This window comes from Diaphorina citri, unplaced genomic scaffold (assembly GCF_000475195.1).
Source record: "Diaphorina citri unplaced genomic scaffold, Diaci psyllid genome assembly version 1.1 scaffold159, whole genome shotgun sequence".
NCBI classification, from domain to species: domain Eukaryota; kingdom Metazoa; phylum Arthropoda; class Insecta; order Hemiptera; family Psyllidae; genus Diaphorina; species Diaphorina citri.
Genome location: NW_007377596.1, coordinates 119,121 through 138,400, shown reverse-complemented (window position 1 = coordinate 138,400; position 19,280 = coordinate 119,121). Strand labels below are relative to the sequence as shown.

The following is a 19,280-nucleotide window of genomic DNA, read 5'->3' as shown; positions in this document are numbered from 1 at the left end:
ATATAGGTATATATATATTTTTTTTTTGCGAGTTATGATTCTGGTTTCTTGTATAGTGTACGTACTCACGCCGCGCCGTGCTGTCATAATATTTTTATTTTGGGCTGACCGAAAACTTGATTCTGGTAAAGCTTGGTTTCCTTCATTATTTCTGGTCAAGAATTAAAAATATAAAACAAGAGCCTAAAGGCCTAAACAAATTAAAAAAAAAAAACCTAGTGTTGGCCAGGTTTTCGGTCAGCTCGATTTCCAAATACTTTTTCACATGGACTAAGAAATAGAAGATAAGCGATTACAAAGATGTATATAGATTTATTTTTTGACGAAGTACTGTTAAAAATACACATGGAATATTATTTCCATTGGAGTCAAACGGTTCCGAGTTGTGAATAATACTGAGGCATCTGAAGCTGAACTGAAGATAGAAATTTTAGTTTATATCTGTGGTTTCATAAACTTACAGCAATAGCTCCTTAAACGTTATTATATTTAAAAAGTTTAGTTCGAGATTTTAAATGGTAAAATACAAAAAATACAAATAAATTGTAAAAAAACGAAGTCTTTCCTATTCATTTGAAATACCTACATATCGTCGCTGCCAAAATTACTCTGCCCAAGTCCGATTCTTTCAATTTCGAACTGTATTGTTTTGTACAAAGCTTATGGTACCTGAGATCAATCAATGTGATTGAGAAATCACATTGATCAATTTCGAAATTTTTGGGCTATCTGAAAGTGTTTGTTATTCTACACGTTGTGACGAAGTGGTTTTCAGAAATTCCAAAAGATAGTGCTGTTATAACTTTTTTTTTGAACCGCCAATTTTTTTAGCTAACAACACCGCCTATCATACAGTTTTTTCTTGATTCTGTAAAATTGAAGAAAAAAAAAAATGTATATAAAAAAAATGAGCTAAGTGGCGTAGCTTTGGCCGTGACAATATACAGAATGTTTATTATAGTCTTCTCCTGACGAGAGTTTCTTCAAAACCAGGGTATCCACATGGTGAAGGTGGCCCATGACTTATTAACTCATTATACTCGGGCTTATATAACATCTCCATAATTAAATACCCAAAATGAAAGTCGCAAAATAGCAACTGAGGTGTCATGGACAGTAAAAATTTAATGGTATCAGGAAAGCCCCGAAAAAGTACCCCAAGGGGAAACACTTTTTCCCATCTCAAAAGCCCCTTTCTTAGCGCGAACGACATGTTTTAACACATAGTTAAAGCGCCTAAGAGAGAAAAAATATCAGTAGGGAGTAAAAAATATGACCACAAAACCCAAATTGGATTACTAAACTATCTAACATAAACATACGATTCATTATTCTACTAATGAAAGTAAGCTGACTAGAAAATTGATTCAGACCACAGGGTCGAAATTATGTCTCCCCCTCATCCCTTTTAAAATAATAATAAAAAAAAGTTGCTTAATTTTCCTACTTTATTAGCGCCGATTCTAGCTTAAAATTAGCTCTCCTTAACTGTGATAAGGTGGGGTATCTTCAATCTGAAAGAGTAACATTATTCCATATTGAAGAAGAAAAAAAAGGGGGCAGTGTGACTCTAATCCTAAAGGGACACTGATATCCTAACTTAAAATACCTTCTTCAATCATAGGGAAACGAACCTGCGACCTAGCGCTAGCAAGGCAGGCATTTTACCTTCAAAGCAAGGAAAAATACAGCGAGATAGTAAGTACCAAGTAGTAAACTTGGTTGGTATGGAGTGATCTGCTTTCTTGACTATCATCTTATAGAATAATAAAAAATACTATATAGGTATATATATATTTTTTTTTTGCGAGTTATGATTCTGGTTTCTTGTATAGTGTACGTACTCACGCCGCGCCGTGCTGTCATAATATTTTTATTTTGGGCTGACCGAAAACTTGATTCTGGTAAAGCTTGGTTCCCTTCATTATTTCTGGCCAAGAATTAAAAATATAAAACAAGAGCCTAAAGGCCTAAACAAATTAAAAAAAAAACCTAGTGTTGGCCAGGTTTTCGGTCAGCTCGATTTCCAAATACTTTTTCACATGGACTAAGAAATAGAAGATAAGCGATTACAAAGATGTATATAGATTTATTTTTTGACGAAGTACTGTTAAAAATACACATGGAATATTATTTCCATTGGAGTCAAACGGTTCCGAGTTGTGAATAATACTGAGGCATCTGAAGCTGAACTGAAGATAGAAATTTTAGTTTATATCTGTGGTTTCATAAACTTACAGCAATAGCTCCTTAAAGTAATACTGAGGCATCTGAAGCTGAACTGAAGATAGAAATTTTAGTTTATATCTGTGGTTTCATAAACTTACAGCAATAGCTCCTTAAACGTTATTATATTTAAAAAGTTTAGTTCGAGATTTTAAATGGTAAAATACAAAAAATACAAATAAATTGTAAAAAAACGAAGTCTTTCCTATTCATTTGAAATACCTACATATCGTCGCTGCCAAAATTACTCTGCCCAAGTCCGATTCTTTCAATTTCGAACTGTATTGTTTTGTACAAAGCTTATGGTACCTGAGATCAATCAATGTGATTGAGAAATCACATTGATCAATTTCGAAATTTTTGGGCTATCTGAAAGTGTTTGTTATTCTACACGTTGTGACGAAGTGGTTTTCAGAAATTCCAAAAGATAGTGCTGTTATAACTTTTTTTTTGAACCGCCAATTTTTTTAGCTAACAACACCGCCTATCATACAGTTTTTTCTTGATTCTGTAAAATTGAAGAAAAAAAAAAATGTATATAAAAAAAATGAGCTAAGTGGCGTAGCTTTGGCCGTGACAATATACAGAATGTTTATTATAGTCTTCTCCTGACGAGAGTTTCTTCAAAACCAGGGTATCCACATGGTGAAGGTGGCCCATGACTTATTAACTCATTATACTCGGGCTTATATAACATCTCCATAATTAAATACCCAAAATGAAAGTCGCAAAATAGCAACTGAGGTGTCATGGACAGTAAAAATTTAATGGTATCAGGAAAGCCCCGAAAAAGTACCCCAAGGGGAAACACTTTTTCCCATCTCAAAAGCCCCTTTCTTAGCGCGAACGACATGTTTTAACACATAGTTAAAGCGCCTAAGAGAGAAAAAATATCAGTAGGGAGTAAAAAATATGACCACAAAACCCAAATTGGATTACTAAACTATCTAACATAAACATACGATTCATTATTCTACTAATGAAAGTAAGCTGACTAGAAAATTGATTCAGACCACAGGGTCGAAATTATGTCTCCCCCTCATCCCTTTTCAAATACACTTTGAATTTAAGAATCGCGATTCACGATTCTTTTGAAATATTCGACTCTTTGAATCGACTCAGAGAATATTTACCCATCCCTATTTTATTTCATTTTCCCTGTTCCAAGTTCCAACATGTGAAATCAACGAGCACAAAATTTTGAAAATATTCGAGATCCAAAAAAAGTAAAAAAGTTTGAACTCCGTATTCCGTAAAGGAAACTGGAAAGTAGGGTAGTGAGTTCAATATTCGGTAGAATCCAATAGAAAAAAAAAAACTACTACTTACTTCGGATGTCAAAATAAGCACAAATAAAATCAAATAAATAATTTGGGAGAAAAAAGCACAACATTTGGGCCACCTTGTAATAATTAAGTACACAAGTATTATTATGAACGTGTAGGTAAGCAATATTTAAAAGAAACAATTTCTCACCTTTGTTTAGAAGGTAAATCTAATCAATCAAGCCAAGATATGTCTGAATTCATACCATGCCACTCATTTGCAGAAAAGGAGTGCTATCTAGGAATTCATAACTTTATAGGAGAGCTATTTTTCTTAAATCTCTTTTTCTACAAATGAGTGGCATATTACCTAACCTGGCTGACCAAGGATCCAGCTACAGCAGAACACACACTTCCTCCATGAGATCACAGCTTTATAGTCGCCTTGACTGGACTACTCCTGCTTTGGCAAATTCAACTGACTTGTAGTCCTGCCAGAGAAGAAAACATTGGTGTCAGGGGTTTGTGTTTCATGAAAAGGTGTATTTTCCTTTCTTATCATTGTAAAACACAAAACTGGTTCCACCATAAAGATCTGAATTTTCAACTTCAACACCTTGGCTGTTAATAAATTTTCTATGGTGTCTACTCACAGACCCTATGTATGAAAACATCTTCCTTTGAGAGACAGACTTTACAAGTCATTTTACTCTAGCAGTCTAAATCATTTTATGAATGAGTTGTATGCTTACTATTCTCTTTCCACTAACAGGCATGTTGTCATCTAGAAGATCTGATTCCCAATCTCCATCTTCTTCATGAGGATCAAATGAATAGAATGGCATTAGTTGATGTCTCAGTTTGTCCAGTCTTTTCTTTCTTAAGTAGAACAGCATCTGAAATGTAGTGAATATATATTTAAAAAAATATATATAGTGAACTGCAACAACATAGATCTTATCATCCAGAGAATAATAGAGGAGGGAGGATCAAATGAATAGAATGGCATTAGTTGATGTCTCAGTTTGTCCAGTCTTTTCTTTCTTAAGTAGAACAGCATCTGAAATGTAGTGTATATTAAAAAAAAAATATATAGTGAACTGCAACAACATAGATCTTATCATCCAGAGAATAATAGAGGAGGCCCAACCTCAGAGGTGTAGTGGTTAGCACGGTGGACTTCAGATCTGGAGGTTGGTGGTTCAAGTCCAAGTCAAGTCATGAAATTTAGCGTAGTGCAGTAAGTGGGGAATGACATTTGTGACAAGCATTTATGCTTAACACAAATAAAATTCCTTTAATAGAAGAGGGCAGGATAGGATACAGCTAGACATTCCAAGAATGAACATCTGTTTAGGACATTTCAATAAAGTTTGCCCCAGACAAAGTAGTCTCATGTGTAATAAATGTAATAATATACACAAAGTGCATTCCTCCCTCCCCTCTAATACAGCTAGACATTCCAAGAATGAACATCTGTTTAGGACATTTCAATAAAGTTTGCCCCAGACAAAGTAGTCTCATGTGTAATAAATATAATAATATACAGAAAGTGCATTCCTCCCTTCCCTCTGGATAGTTATTTGCTTACCACAGAAACAAAGAGAATCAGGAATGAGATGGCAGACACCAGTGCCACTAAATAGACAGTGGTGTCCCTTGGTTTGATCACATCTGGTGGCACAGTAGTCAGAATTGGGATTTCAGTAACATTTGAAGTAGCATGTGTTGTTGACGGAACTGTAAAAGTGCCATTCATCCTTTTATTTGACCTGTAGTGACAAAAGACATAGCCATTTAGCTGACAGTGGGTAATTGTGGAAATAATAGGTGATTCATCCTTTTATTTGACCTGTAGTGACAAAAGACATAGCCATTTAGCTGACAGTGGGTAATTGTGGAAATAATAGGTGATTTTTTTTATTTGACCTGTAGTGACAAAAGACATAGCCATTTAGCTGACAGTGGGTAATTGTGGAAATAATAGGTGATTTTTTTTCTTTCTTTCTTTCCATGCTAGAGGTAAGGTGTTCTAACTGTTGTTTTCACAAACATTTTGGAGGAATTGTTTCAACATCTTCAGAACTGGATTATCCAATGCAAGTAAAGGTCCTGATTGATAGGTGGCATGTGTGTACCTACCCAAGCCAAAAGAAATTCCACATCATCTATGATGGTATTGAATACTTACCGTGGTTTAAAATTATCTTCTCTTTAAAGTATAGTTTTACTAATTTACTACAAGTACGATTACATGATAGGTATCTTGTGTTGATTTGAATTCATTGGTAACGTTTCAAGAAGAGGTGTTGACTGTAAGGTTTATCATTGCAAGCAATCACCAGAGCCAGAGCTAGCAGAACAGAGGACAGTAGAGAAGAGGTAAGCTAACTCAAGTCTTTAAAAGATAAGGTTTCACTTAGAAAAAATTAAAATTAAATAAAATGGTAGGTGTAGGTGATCTTTCTCATTTCCTCAAACCTCAAATTAAATTCCTATAATCCTATTCCTTTTTCCTTTCCTTTTCAAAATTTTTATTAAAAGGTAAAGTAAAAAAGAGACAGTAGAGAAGAGGTAAGCTAACTCAAGTCTTTAAAAGATAAGGTTTCACTTAGAAAAAATTAAAATTAAATAAAATGGTAGGTGATCTTTCTCATTTCCTCAAATTCCTATTCCTTTTTCCTTTCCTTTTCAAAATTTTTAAAAGGTAAAAAAACTGAATTACTGAATTGTTTACTTTTTATCAACAGGCCCAGTAAGGGATAAACAAAAAATCCCTTCTTTCAAATTTCCCACTAGTTATTTCCCCCCCACAGTTACCTACTCAGGCCCGTCCACCAAGATGGGGCGTCTAGGCCAGGGTAGTGATGGGACTCGAGTGAGATTTTTCAACTCGATTATTTTCTACTCGATTATTTTCCAACTCGAGTTGTAACTCGAGTGGAAATTAATCGAGTTGAATACCTAATCACACCGCGCCGCGCCGATTTCTCACTCGAGAGTCGAGTAGGCGAGCGAGTCGTAGATATTCGGGTTTTCGTTCGGAAACTCTCGGCATACGGGTATACCACTATACCCCTCCCCCTCTTCAGTTCTCTTTCTTGCATCATCATCTAGTAAGAGGCAAGAGGGGAGAGGGGGGTAGTGAATCATTCAACTCGTTCAAACGAATAGTTTTTCTGACGAATAGATTTGTACTCGAATAGAAACTGTATGTTGCAATAATATGTGGCGAGTGCGCGAGTGGACTCGGGTCAGAGAACCCAATGAATAGTTTTTCCACTCGAGTGGAACAAAATAATAATCGAGTGGACTCGAGTGAAGTCAAACTCGAGTCCACTCGAGTAAAATCATTCACTCGGCCCATCACTAGGCCAGGGTCAGATGAATAGAAGATTGTGGCCCAACTATGCTGGAATTCTGGCACGTCCCGTCCCAAGAATCCAGGGAATAAAATGGATTGTCATGTGAGTAGCAAATTGCTTGACGTGTGCTGCGTATGCGGGGGTCTTGAACTCTGGACCCTGGTTCTAAATTTGTGAAATCGGGCCTGACTAAAGACTGGCAGACATTTTTAATTTTTTATTTCATTTTCCCTGTTCCAAGTTCCAACATGTGAAATCAACGAGCACAAAATTTTGAAAATATTCGAGATCCAAAAAAAGTAAAAAAGTTCGAACTCCGTATTCCGTAAAGGAAAGTAGGAAAGTAGGGTAGTGAGTTCAATATTCGGTAGAGTTCCATATTTTTTCTCTTATTTCATGTAAAATAGTGGTGTAAATACATATCACAAACTCACGACTCTACTATGCCTTCCGACGCCAAGAAGAAGCAACAGCAAAAAAAGAAAGAACAAGCAAAAGGTAGAGGTGCCGCAGCCCCGAAGAAACCTACTACCAGTGCCACTAATGATGTCAAGCCCGAGCAAATCACAAATGGTGTTAAACAAGAACCAGAGGAGATCAGTCCAGAAGAAGCTCTTTGTAGAAAATTGGAGGCTGATGCGAAGCTCAATGCAGAGGCTAGAGCTTGTACGGGAAGTTTAGCAGTCCATCCTAAATCCAGGGATGTCAAAATTGCCAACTTCTCCATTACATTTCATGGATGTGAACTTCTTCAAGATACTATGTTGGAGTTGAATTGTGGACGTAGATATGGATTGTTAGGCTTGAATGGAAGTGGTAAATCTACACTTCTTGCTGTTCTAGGAAACAGAGAAGTCCCAGTTCCTGATCATATTGACATATTTCACTTGACAAGAGAAATGCCAGCATCTGATAAGTCTGCATTGACATGTGTCATGGAGGTTGATGAAGAACGAGTCAGATTAGAGAAACTGGCAGAGCAGTTGGTTGCATGTGAAGATGATGAGTCACAAGAACAGCTGATGGATATTTATGACAGATTAGATGACATCAGTGCTGATACTGCTGAAGCTAGAGCAGCTAATATTCTACATGGTCTTGGCTTCACCAAAGAGATGCAACAGAAGAAAACAAAAGACTTTTCTGGAGGTTGGAGAATGAGAATAGCATTAGCTAGAGCCCTTTACGTTAAGCCCCATCTGTTGCTTCTTGATGAACCTACTAATCATTTAGATTTAGATGCTTGTGTGTGGCTTGAAGAGGAGTTGAAAACATACAAGAGAATTTTAGTAATCATTTCACATTCTCAAGATTTTCTCAATGGAGTATGTACTAATATCATTCATTTGGATAAAAGAAAGTTGAAGTACTATGGTGGTAACTATGAAGCATTTTGTAAGACACGTCTAGAATTGCTCGAGAATCAGATGAAGCAGTATAATTGGGAACAGGATCAAATTGCTCATATGAAGAACTACATTGCTAGATTTGGTCATGGAAGTGCAAAGCTGGCAAGACAAGCTCAGAGTAAGGAAAAAACACTTGCAAAGATGGTGAACCAAGGCTTGACAGATAAGGTAACCACTGATAAAACAGTAACCTTTACTTTTCCATCTTGTGGGAAAATCCCTCCTCCTGTAATTATGGTACAAAATGTAAGCTTCCGTTACTCAGATGATGGCCCCTGGATCTATCGTAACTTGGAATTTGGAATTGATTTGGACACTAGGCTTGCTTTAGTAGGTCCTAATGGTGCCGGAAAGAGTACCCTGCTAAATCTTATCTATGGAGATTTGACTCCATCTGTAGGTATGGTAAGGAAAAATTCCCATCTTAGGTTTGCCAGATATCACCAGCATTTACATGAACTTCTGGACCTTGATATTTCACCTTTAGATTACATGTTACAATCTTTCCCTGAGGTGAAAGATAGAGAAGAGATGAGGAAGATCATTGGCAGGTATGGTCTGACTGGAAGACAACAGGTTTGTCCTATTCGCCAATTATCAGATGGTCAGAAGTGTCGAGTTGTGTTTGCATACCTAGCCTGGCAAGCACCTCATCTACTACTGCTTGATGAACCTACCAATCACTTGGATATGGAAACTATTGATGCCCTTGCTGATGCTATCAATGATTTTGAAGGTGGACTTGTGCTAGTGAGTCACGACTTCAGATTAATCAATCAAGTTGCAGAAGAAATCTGGATCTGTGAGAATGGAAAGGTCACTAAATGGGAAGGAAACATTTTGGATTACAAAGAAACTTTGAGAGCCAAAGTGTTGAAAGAAAAAAACAAAAGTGCTGCTGTTAGCAATGGTAAGAAAAAATAAGAGAATGATGGAAAACCATTCCAGGCAGGCCATTTTGCTCCACAGGTACCTTTTAACATGGAGGTTGGGTTCACAAGTGCCTATTTTATGGAAACTTTATGTATGTAATTTAATTATGAAAAGATATTTTAAAAATATTAAATAAATGAACCCTTCCTATTGGTATCATCTGCCACTACACATGTAAATTCCAAACATTAATAAATATTAGACTAAAAATAAATAAATGAACCCTTCCTATTGGTATCATCTGCCACTACACATGTAAATTCCAAACATTAATAAATATTAGACTAAAAATAAAAAAAATTGTTACAACCTAATTTTAAGCTGAACAGTTTGATTCTGAAGTAGGTAAATCAATTATTTACCTTGCCATCTATCATCTATATTTTTAACTTGAATCACTAGATGTTGAGAATACCAAATGGGTAGGTAGCCCAGGTTTTATGTCATTGTATTCTTGAGATAAGTAGTCCCAGTAATACCCAACTTTATTGCTGCACAAATTCTTTTCATCCCCTTCTCAACCATGTTGTATCCATAGAAACCTGGACCTAGTTTGTTATCTTCTTTCAGTTATAAATGAGTCCTCAATATTCAGCTAAGTATAATATTCATAAGTTCAAAACTTGTTAAATTATTATATCAAAACAATGTTTTTGTACAGTCAATAATAAAATGCAACTTTTCAAAGTTTTACATTAAATAATTTTAATACAATTATCTGTATTCTTTCTTTCTCTTTCAAAATTCCTTTAATAGAAGAGGGCAGGATAGGATACAGCTAGACATTCCAAGAATGAACATCTGTTTAGGACATTTCAATAAAGTTTGCCCCAGACAAAGTAGTCTCATGTGTAATAAATATAATAATATACAGAAAGTGCATTCCTCCCTTCCCTCTGGATAGTTATTTGCTTACCACAGAAACAAAGAGAATCAGGAATGAGATGGCAGACACCAGTGCCACTAAATAGACAGTGGTGTCCCTTGGTTTGATCACATCTGGTGGCACAGTAGTCAGAATTGGGATTTCAGTAACATTTGAAGTAGCATGTGTTGTTGACGGAACTGTAAAAGTGCCATTCATCCTTTTATTTGACCTGTAGTGACAAAAGACATAGCCATTTAGCTGACAGTGGGTAATTGTGGAAATAATAGGTGATTTTTTTTCTTTCTTTCTTTCCATGCTAGAGGTAAGGTGTTCTAACTGTTGTTTTCACAAACATTTTGGAGGAATTGTTTCAACATCTTCAGAACTGGATTATCCAATGCAAGTAAAGGTCCTGATTGATAGGTGGCATGTGTGTACCTACCCAAGCCAAAAGAAATTCTACATCATCTATGATGGTATTGAATACTTACCGTGGTTTAAAATTATCTTCTCTTTAAAGTATAGTTACAATAATCAAAAAATCCGCCCCCGGGTGGGCTCGAACCACCAACCTTTCGGTTAACAGCCGAACGCGCTAGCCAATTGCGCCACGGAGGCTGTGTGTCAAAGAAGGAAAAAATAAATTGCAAAAAATCCGCCCCCGGGTGGGCTCGAACCACCAACCTTTCGGTTAACAGCCGAACGCGCTAGCCAATTGCGCCACGGAGGCTGTATGCCTAAGGAGGAAAAAATAAACGTATATAAATTTTAACACAAGTTCATCACGAAACCAGAGATACTAGCGGTCAGTTTGAGAACTACAAAACAGTGTGTTTGAAAAATTGTGCCCTTCCTTCACTTAAATACAGTGTGTTAGCTAAGTTTTCCCAATAATGCGGTAAGTATGTACGTAAAATTTAATTTTTCATTTCCACTGGTACTTCATTAGGCATTTTTACTTTCTATGTTATCATTTCAGTACCTCCTAGGTATGTGAAATAAATAAAATAATATCATTTAAATATTTTACAGCTGACAGCTCTTTTGGAGATAAAGTATAGGTACCTTTTTACGATCGCTAACTTTGCGATATAAAAACCTAACCTCTCCATTTTCCAAGTAAATCAAAGCTAGAAATTATAATGTATTATTTTATTCTAGGTAACTGCAATTCATATAAAAAAATACAACCACAGTTGAACTTTCAAGTAATAAATCTGCTAATAAAATATCATGTATTTGAAAAATCAACTTAATTCGATAGCTTTTTTTTTTAAATACAAATTTATTTATACTCGTACTCAACAAAAAACACCGAAACAATTATGTCAATTATAATTTATAATATGTATGTAGGTACAAAACTCTTTACCTGCAAATACAAATTTGACAGTAAAGGGTCATATTTTATTGGAAAATCTAAAAAATATCTCAGATATAGGTACAGCCTAAACTGTAACAGTTGAGATCCGATATCCGAGATAGAAAAAATTTCTTCCATTCGGATAAGAAAAAGCTTTATCTTTCTGAGAGAGGAGGATCGTAATTTTTAACAGATTCTCGATCTTAAAAAAAGGTATCTAGGTACTTAGTAAGAATACAAAAAGAAAATACGTACTACACATTTATGATACTTATCATAGTGAAGCACGTGAAAGCAGAAAATCACCTTTTAAGCAAAAGTAGCAGGTGCATTAGGAAAATGACCTGGTAGTCAATTCCCAGCATTTGATACCAAACAACCAACTTTAAGGGCAACCAGGCACTTTCAGGTAGTCCTGACAGGTCCGCCTCTAATGAGCACATACACCATCAGGTAGACCTGACAGGTACGGCTGAACAGGTCCGAGTGTCAGATCTACCTCATATCTGATAGTATATGGCCGACGTAAAGTAGACTTTTGTCTAATTTCGACTTTTTCTTCCAAGCTTAAATAGGTAGCATTAATTGGCTTCATTTGATTAAGCACAGAACAGTAAACAAAAAACAACTTTACCCCCACTGCAAATAGCACTAAGTACTACAGCATTAGGCTTAGGCAATATTGAAGTCAGTTTGGAAGTGTAGGAAGAATTATATTACATAATTCTTCCAAGCTTAAATAGGTAGCATTAATTGGCTTCATTTGATTAAGCACAGAACAGTAAACAAAAAACAACTTTACCCCCACTGCATATAGCACTAAGTACTACAGCATTAGGCTTAGGCAATATTGAAGTCAGTTTGAAAGTGTAGGAAGAATTATATTACATATATGACAAGAGTGTATGGTATTGTTATACAAATTTAAAACAAGGAATATCAACAATAGAAGGAGTTTATGAGGCGCGCTGCAGAATGGATCAGGGTGGACGCGTTATCTCTGAAATATTGGAAGGATAGAATACTCTTGGGATGGTAGCTGCTGTCATCATCATCCTCATCTTCTTCAGGGAGGTAAGCAGGGAGATCTTGGTCTGATGATTCCTCTTCTGATTCATCAAGTTTCTTAGGTTTTAATATGTCTATGAATATCTGAAACAACAGAGAGTAGAAAATTTAGATAATTACCTACTTACAAATTACGGTCTGCTTTTTACGGTCAAATTTTTGAAAAATTTCTAGAGGAGCTTGCGTTTCTTGGGACTTTAGATTTCGGCCGAAATCGGTCAAACTTACACAGAGGCGGTAGATCGAATGTATAACTGGCCCGAGTTTCGAGAAATGATACCGGATCGAAAGGAGTTCGTGTTTCTCAGGACTTCACCTCGTGACTCAGGTCGCTCAAACTTTCTAGAGAACTTAATTTTAGGATGTAGGTAGATTAAAAGTGTCCATGGGTCGAGGTTCGAGAAATGTACGGGTTGGGCACTATTTACGGCCAAAATTTTGAAAAAGGAATTTGTGTTTCTCAGGACTCAGTCGAGAAATGTACGGGTTGGGCACTATTTACGGCCAAAATTTTGAAAAAGGAATTTGTGTTTCTCAGGACTCGATCGAGAAATGTACGGGTTGGGCACTATTTACGGCCAAAATTTTGAAAAAGGAATTTGTGTTTCTCAGGACTCGAGATTTCAAAGCAATCTCGAGATTTCAAAGCAATGTATATAGACAAGAGTAAAATTTTATTTATTTAGATGGATTATTCTAGTCGTAGAATTATACCTACCTCTTGTTGATTTTTGTTTTTCGCTACAAGGCGCGGTCGCATTCGAGTATTGTCTACTATTTGCTGAGCAATCTTGTACTGGTCTATGGAGGGTGTTGTTCTCACAATACACCTTTGATGTTCAACATCTGTCTGAATTGATATCACACCTCGCAGTCGAATCACAGCTCTTTCCAGGTCAATCTCATTTTGCTGGTGAGAAAAATATAAAGAAAAATTAATTGCTACTTCAGGGTTTTTATTATTTATCTTTTTCTTCATAACCCTCATACAATAAGAATAGTGCAGATACATTTAAATACTTACTGAGTAAAGGCCTTCAATATGGAACACAAATGTGTTTTGTACAGATGAAAATGGAGACTTTTTGGGTGAGTTATGGGTAACATTGGATACATTGTATAGTTTTGTATGAAGATCTTGGGCTAACTGCTTGATTTCTGACGAAATATTGTTTCTGTAAGGAAAAGAATAAAGAGCAAGCTTTAATTAGTTCAAAATCTGCTGCCTTATGTAGATAAATCTCTACCAGTTACAAATGAATCATCTACAGTGAATCCCTCATTCACATTGCAGTCAGTTTCGTGATATACCTACCTTTTTTCTATGAGTCTGATGTTTTCTATAAGAGAAAAATATGACTTGAGCATTGAATGTGACTTTTCATTTTCTATAAACAATTTCAAAATATCTAGTGTTTTCTCCAGAATAGTATCATCATCAGTGTCCAAACTATACACAAGGAAGTCCATACATGATTGATCCTGTAACAGAGAAAGGAATTTAAATTTAAAAATTTTAATATATAACTTGCTTGTTTTGAAGTTATTAGTAGCAAAATACAACAAACATGCATGTTAGCTGTGGCCTACTCTACTACAAGTAACTGCGCCATAGGTGAACATTTCAAATAAGAATGGTCTTAACTCTTTTCATATCAACTGGCCTACTCTACTACAAGTAACTGCGCCATAGGTGAACATTTCAAATAAGAATGGTCTTAACTCTTTTCATATCAACAGAACAAATCACGAAAAACGCGAACAAACTGAGGATATCGCGAACCAATCGCAGAACAGTGAATACCGCGGATGCCGCAAACAAACCACGGGATCAAACTATACCTAGGTATTTTGAGAACAAAAGCGCAAATGTCGCGAAAAAACCGTGGATACCGCGAAAAAACCGTGGATACCGCGAACAAACCGCGGATGCCGCGAACGAACCGTGGACACCGCGAAAAACCCGTGGATACCGCGAACAAACCACGGATGCCGCGAAAAAAACCGTGGATACCGTGAACAAACAGCGGACAACGCGAAAAAACCGCGGATATCGCGAACAAACCGTGGACACCGCGAACAAACCGCGGATGCCGCGAAAACCCGTGGATACCGCGAAAAAACCGCGGATAATGCGAACAAACCGCGGATGTCGTCTATCTAAATGACCAAAGAGGAATTGATGAGGACCTTCCACTTTTGAAGTTGAGGTCCAGGAACAGAGAACCTTCCAATCTAAAAGCAGAAGAGAGAATAAGATTTGTCAAAAATCTAGGTATGAGGAAACCTCCCCTCAACCCCCTACATTTCCCCTTACCCCTACTTTTGTTTTTAGTAGTAGGGGGCCAAGGGGAGGTTTCCTCATACCTAGATTTCTGACAAATCTCATTCTCTCTTCTGCTTTCAGGTTGGAAGGTTCTCTGTTCCTGATTCCTCTCTCTGAAATCTCCAAATATTTTACCAAACAGAGTTCCCAATAGGCCCAAATAGAGTTTCTCTTTCAAAGTTTCAGGTTTGTGAGAAATGTATAAGTTATCTAATACTTTACATTCACAGGCTAAAAAAAAGAACAGTGGCTTACATTATGATCTTAAATTGAAGCCCTTGTGACACCATCATAAATCATAACTTTTAAAATGTTGCTGTTCCTGATTCCTCTCTCTGAAATCTCCAAATATTTTACCAAACAGAGTTCCCAATAGGCCCAAATAGAGACTAGGTATAAGTTAGGGGTGTCCAAACTCCAAACTTGCTCAAGCCATGGACCACTTTTGAATTTCATGCTTTCCCACAGACCATTCAGCACCCCCCCTTTTATTCTTATTTAATGAAAATGAAACTTTTTTTTTTTTTCTCTTTCAAAGTTTCAGGTTTGTGAGAAATGTATAAGTTATCTAATACTTTACATTCACAGGCTAAAAAAAAGAACAGTGGCTTAGTCTTACATTATGATCTTAAATTGAAGCCCTTGTGACACCATCATAAATCATAACTTTTAAAATGTTGAAAAAAAAAAAGATTTGCCATAAAATAAAATTCTGAAGTTCCAAGGTCTAAAAAATTCAAACTTCACTGTAGAGAGAGCCTGGGGGTAACTTGCCTGCCTTGTAAGTGCCAGGTCACGGGTTCGATTCCCACCTGGAAGAAACTTTTTATCCTAAAGTTTCTAAACTGAAGAGTTCGTTTTTAGAACAGCAGGCTTTCTCCTATCCTGTCCTCTGATTTTGGGATAAGAAGAACTAATTTGCTACAAACAGGTCAATTCTCTCTCCACCTTGAAAAAAAAGCAAACTCTGGTGTATGCAAAAAATGGTAACTTGCCTGCCTTGTAAGTGCCAGGTCACGGGTTCGATTCCCACCTGGAAGAAACTTTTTATCCTAAAGTTTCTAAACTGACTGTTCCTGATTCCTCTCTCTGAAATCTCCAAATATTTTACCAAACAGAGTTCCCAATAGGCCCAAATAGAGACTAGGTATAAGTTAGAGGTGTCCAAACTCCAAACTTGCTCAAGCCAGCTCAAGCCATGGACCACTTTTGAATTTCATACTTTCCCACAGACCATTCAGCACCCCCCCCTTTTATTCTTATTTAATGAAAATGAAACTTTTTTTAAAAACATTTTAACTTTTGGGAGGACAAGCTGATTTGAAGAAAAATCTAGCTTTGTGCTGAATGCTTCAACAATCACAGAAGACCAAAGTCTGAAACAAGTTGAGAAAATAAACATGTGAAAAGGATTCTTTAGGGGGGGGGGAGGTTTTTCTTTAGGGACCACCTCATGGACCACTTGAAAGTTTATGTTTTTAGTTTGATGACTACAAGTTCGGCCATGCCTTTTCCACAAGGTTGGCCATGCCTCGGGATGAACTAGTAAGTTATAAGAACGAGATCCATTCACTCATTCACATTTCACATTTCACATTTCATAGTTCACACACTGATCGCTCTATCTCGATAACCACAACACCTAGAAAGCTGAAATTTGGTAGGGATATTCCTTTTATGGTCTAGGTGTGCAATAAGAAAGGATTTTGCGAAAATCTAAACCGATCCTGAGATATGATCAATTTTTGATCGCTAAAATCTCCATAAGAAATACACAGAGTGCAGAGACTGCGGGAGAGAAAACTTTTCCTCGCTCGCCCAATATTTGAGTTTCGTTTATGTTTTTAGTTTGATAACTACAAGTTCGGCCATGCCTTTTCCACAAGTTTGGCCATGCCTCGGGATGAACTAGTGGTATATATTCCAGAGCGAAGCGACGGAATTCAGCTAGTATTCCTATAATAACACTGGTCACTGCTTGTTTGTGCCAGTTCCTTTGGTAGCAATATTCCACAGACGTTCCACTTCTGCACAAGTGAATCTAACCCTATAACACTAATCACTGCTCTAATTGAGAAAACTCCTTCTTGCGTTTACCCTAACCCTATCTTATATTCCTATAATAACACTGGTCACTGCTTGTTTGTGCCAGTTCCTTTGGTAGCAATATTCCACAGACGTGACTTCTGCACAAGTACCATTCTCCGTAATGAACCAATGTAAACTATGTAAAAATACAGTTTACATTGGTCACCATAGGGTTAAGTAGATATAAAAACTGAATATACCTTTAACATCTCTGTGTGTCTATTCCAGTCTTTTGCCATTTCTTTGTAATCATCCAGGCTAGCCATAGTGAAGCTCTTCTCTCCTTCCTAGATCTTCTGTGCCATACAGTTCTTTTTGTGAAAAGGACAAGATCACTGGACAAATAATGAAACTGAGATGGGTTGTTAGGTGGGAGAGTTGAGACAAGAAACGATAAATTAGATAAAATGACCCAAAAAAATCAATTTTGCTCTAAATCTCTAAAAAAATCAACTTGAAATTGAAAATTTTGTATTTGTATACAAAAAATTTGTGGTGTGATAATTTTAGTACCTTTAAATTTCCACCAGAGTTGAAACGTGGAAGGGATTTTTTAATTTTTGTGAAAAGGACAAGATCACTGGACAAATAATGAAACTGAGATGGGTTGTTAGGTGGGAGAGTTGAGACAAGAAACGATAAATTCGATAAAATGACCCAAAAAAAAACCAATTTTGCTCTCTCTAAAAAAATCAACTTGAAATTGAAAATTTTGTATTTGTATACCTACAAAAAATTTGTGGTGTGATAATTTTAGTACCTTTAAATTTCCACCAGAGTCCATCTATCATCTATATTTTTAACTTGAATCACTAGATGTTGAGAATACCAAATGGGTAGGTAGCCCAGGTTTTATGTCATTGTATTCAGTGGAACAAAATAATAATCGAGTGGACTCGAGTGAAGTCAAACTCGAGTCCACTCGAGTAAAATCATTCACTCGGCCCATCACTAGGCCAGGGTCAGATGAATAGAAGATTGTGGCCCAACTATGCTGGAATTCTGGCACGTCCCGTCCCAAGAATCCAGGGAATAAAATGGATTGTCATGTGAGTAGCAAATTGCTTGACGTGTGCTGCGTATGCGGGGGTCTTGAACTCTGGACCCTGGTTCTAAATTTGTGAAATCGGGCCTGACTAAAGACTGGCAGACATTTTTAATTTGTTTTCTCCAGAATAGTATCATCATCAGTGTCCAAACTATACACAAGGAAGTCCATACATGATTGATCCTGTAACAGAGAAAGGAATATTTAAAATAATTTTTCATTTCCACTGGTACTTCATTAGGCATTTTTACTTTCTATGTTATCATTTCAGTACCTCCTAGGTATGTGAAATAAATAAAGAAAATAATATCATTTAAATATTTTACAGCTGACAGCTCTTTTGGAGATAAAGTAGGTACCTATTTTTACGATCGCTAACTTTGCGATATAAAAACCTAACCTCTCCATTTTCCAAGTAAATCAAAGCTAGAAATTATAATGTATTATTTTATTCTAGGTAACTGCAATTCATATAAAAAAATACAACCACAGTTGAACTTTCAAGTAATAAATCTGCTAATAAAATATCATGTATTTGAAAAATCAACTTAATTCGATAGCTTTTTTTTTTAAATACAAATTTATTTATACTCGTACTCAACAAAAAACACCGAAACAATTATGTCAATTATAATTTATAATATGTATGTAGGTACAAAACTCTTTACCTGCAAATACAAATTTGACAGTAAAGGGTCATATTTTATTGGAAAATCTAAAAAATATCTCAGATATAGGTACAGCCTAATACAACCACAGTTGAACTTTCAAGTAATAAATCTGCTAATAAAATATCATGTATTTGAAAAATCAACTTAATTCGATAGCTTTTTTTTAAAATACAAATTTATTTATACTCGTACTCAACAAAAAACACCGAAACTATGTCAATTATAAACACATTTTATGTCAATTATAATTTATAATATGTATGTAGGTACACTCTTTACCTGCAAATACAAATTTGACAGTAAAGGGTCATATATTTTATTGGAAAATCTAAAAAATATCTCAGATATAGGTACAGCCTAAACTGTAACAGTTGAGATCCGATATCCGAGATAGAAAAAATTTCTTCCATTCGGATAAGAAAAAGCTTTATCTTTCTGAGAGAGGAGGATCGTAATTTTTAACAGATTCTCGATCCTAAAAAAGGTATCTAGGTACTTAGTAAGAATACAAAAGGAGATAGAAAAAATTTCTTCCATTCGGATAAGAAAAAGCTTTATCTTTCTGAGAGAGGAGGATCGTAATTTTTAACAGATTCTCGATCTTAAAAAAAGGTATCTAGGTACTTAGTAAGAATACAAAAAGAAAATAC

The 19,280-nt window shown here is 36.0% G+C and overlaps 3 protein-coding genes and 2 long non-coding RNA genes across 6 annotated transcripts; 2 read left to right on the top strand and 3 right to left on the bottom strand.

Annotated features, from left to right (window-relative positions):
- Positions 1 to 2,498: 2,498 nt before the first annotated feature.
- LOC103505250 (small integral membrane protein 29-like) lies at positions 2,499 to 6,017 on the bottom strand. 2 transcript variants are annotated; one of them, XR_003390396.1, is made up of 5 exons: positions 5,683 to 6,017; positions 5,083 to 5,263; positions 4,244 to 4,387; positions 3,867 to 3,982; positions 2,499 to 2,734 (listed from the first exon to the last, which is right to left on the bottom strand). XR_003390396.1 is itself a non-coding variant. In XM_026820606.1 (4 exons), exons 2-4 carry the CDS (start codon positions 5,248 to 5,250, stop codon positions 3,926 to 3,928), a joined length of 369 nt encoding a protein of 122 aa, XP_026676407.1. In that variant the 5' UTR covers positions 5,251 to 5,263; positions 5,683 to 6,016; the 3' UTR covers positions 3,526 to 3,925. The 2 variants fall into 2 exon arrangements, 1 of the variants encoding a protein (XP_026676407.1); XM_026820606.1 differs by lacking the exon at positions 2,499 to 2,734 and having other exon boundaries at positions 3,526 to 3,982; positions 5,683 to 6,016.
- A 1,115-nt stretch (positions 6,018 to 7,132) lies between these two features.
- Positions 7,133 to 9,384, top strand: LOC103505241 (ATP-binding cassette sub-family F member 2). Its single transcript, XM_008469569.2, has one exon. It carries the CDS (start codon positions 7,300 to 7,302, stop codon positions 9,187 to 9,189), a length of 1,890 nt encoding a protein of 629 aa, XP_008467791.1. The 5' UTR covers positions 7,133 to 7,299; the 3' UTR covers positions 9,190 to 9,384.
- A 793-nt stretch (positions 9,385 to 10,177) lies between these two features.
- Positions 10,178 to 10,601, bottom strand: LOC113465784. The gene is made up of 2 exons (XR_003390392.1): positions 10,558 to 10,601; positions 10,178 to 10,295 (listed from the first exon to the last, which is right to left on the bottom strand). It is a non-coding gene; the product is annotated as an uncharacterized LOC113465784 (long non-coding RNA).
- A 672-nt stretch (positions 10,602 to 11,273) lies between these two features.
- On the top strand, positions 11,274 to 12,462 carry LOC113465789. Its single transcript, XR_003390395.1, has 2 exons — positions 11,274 to 12,004; positions 12,173 to 12,462. It is a non-coding gene; the product is annotated as an uncharacterized LOC113465789 (long non-coding RNA).
- LOC103505240 (armadillo repeat-containing protein 1-like) lies at positions 12,299 to 17,620 on the bottom strand. Its single transcript, XM_008469567.3, has 6 exons — positions 17,470 to 17,620; positions 17,112 to 17,224; positions 13,813 to 13,979; positions 13,522 to 13,672; positions 13,216 to 13,407; positions 12,299 to 12,581 (listed from the first exon to the last, which is right to left on the bottom strand). Exons 2-6 carry the CDS (start codon positions 17,175 to 17,177, stop codon positions 12,369 to 12,371), a joined length of 789 nt encoding a protein of 262 aa, XP_008467789.1. The 5' UTR covers positions 17,178 to 17,224; positions 17,470 to 17,620; the 3' UTR covers positions 12,299 to 12,368.
- Positions 17,621 to 19,280: the final 1,660 nt, after the last annotated feature.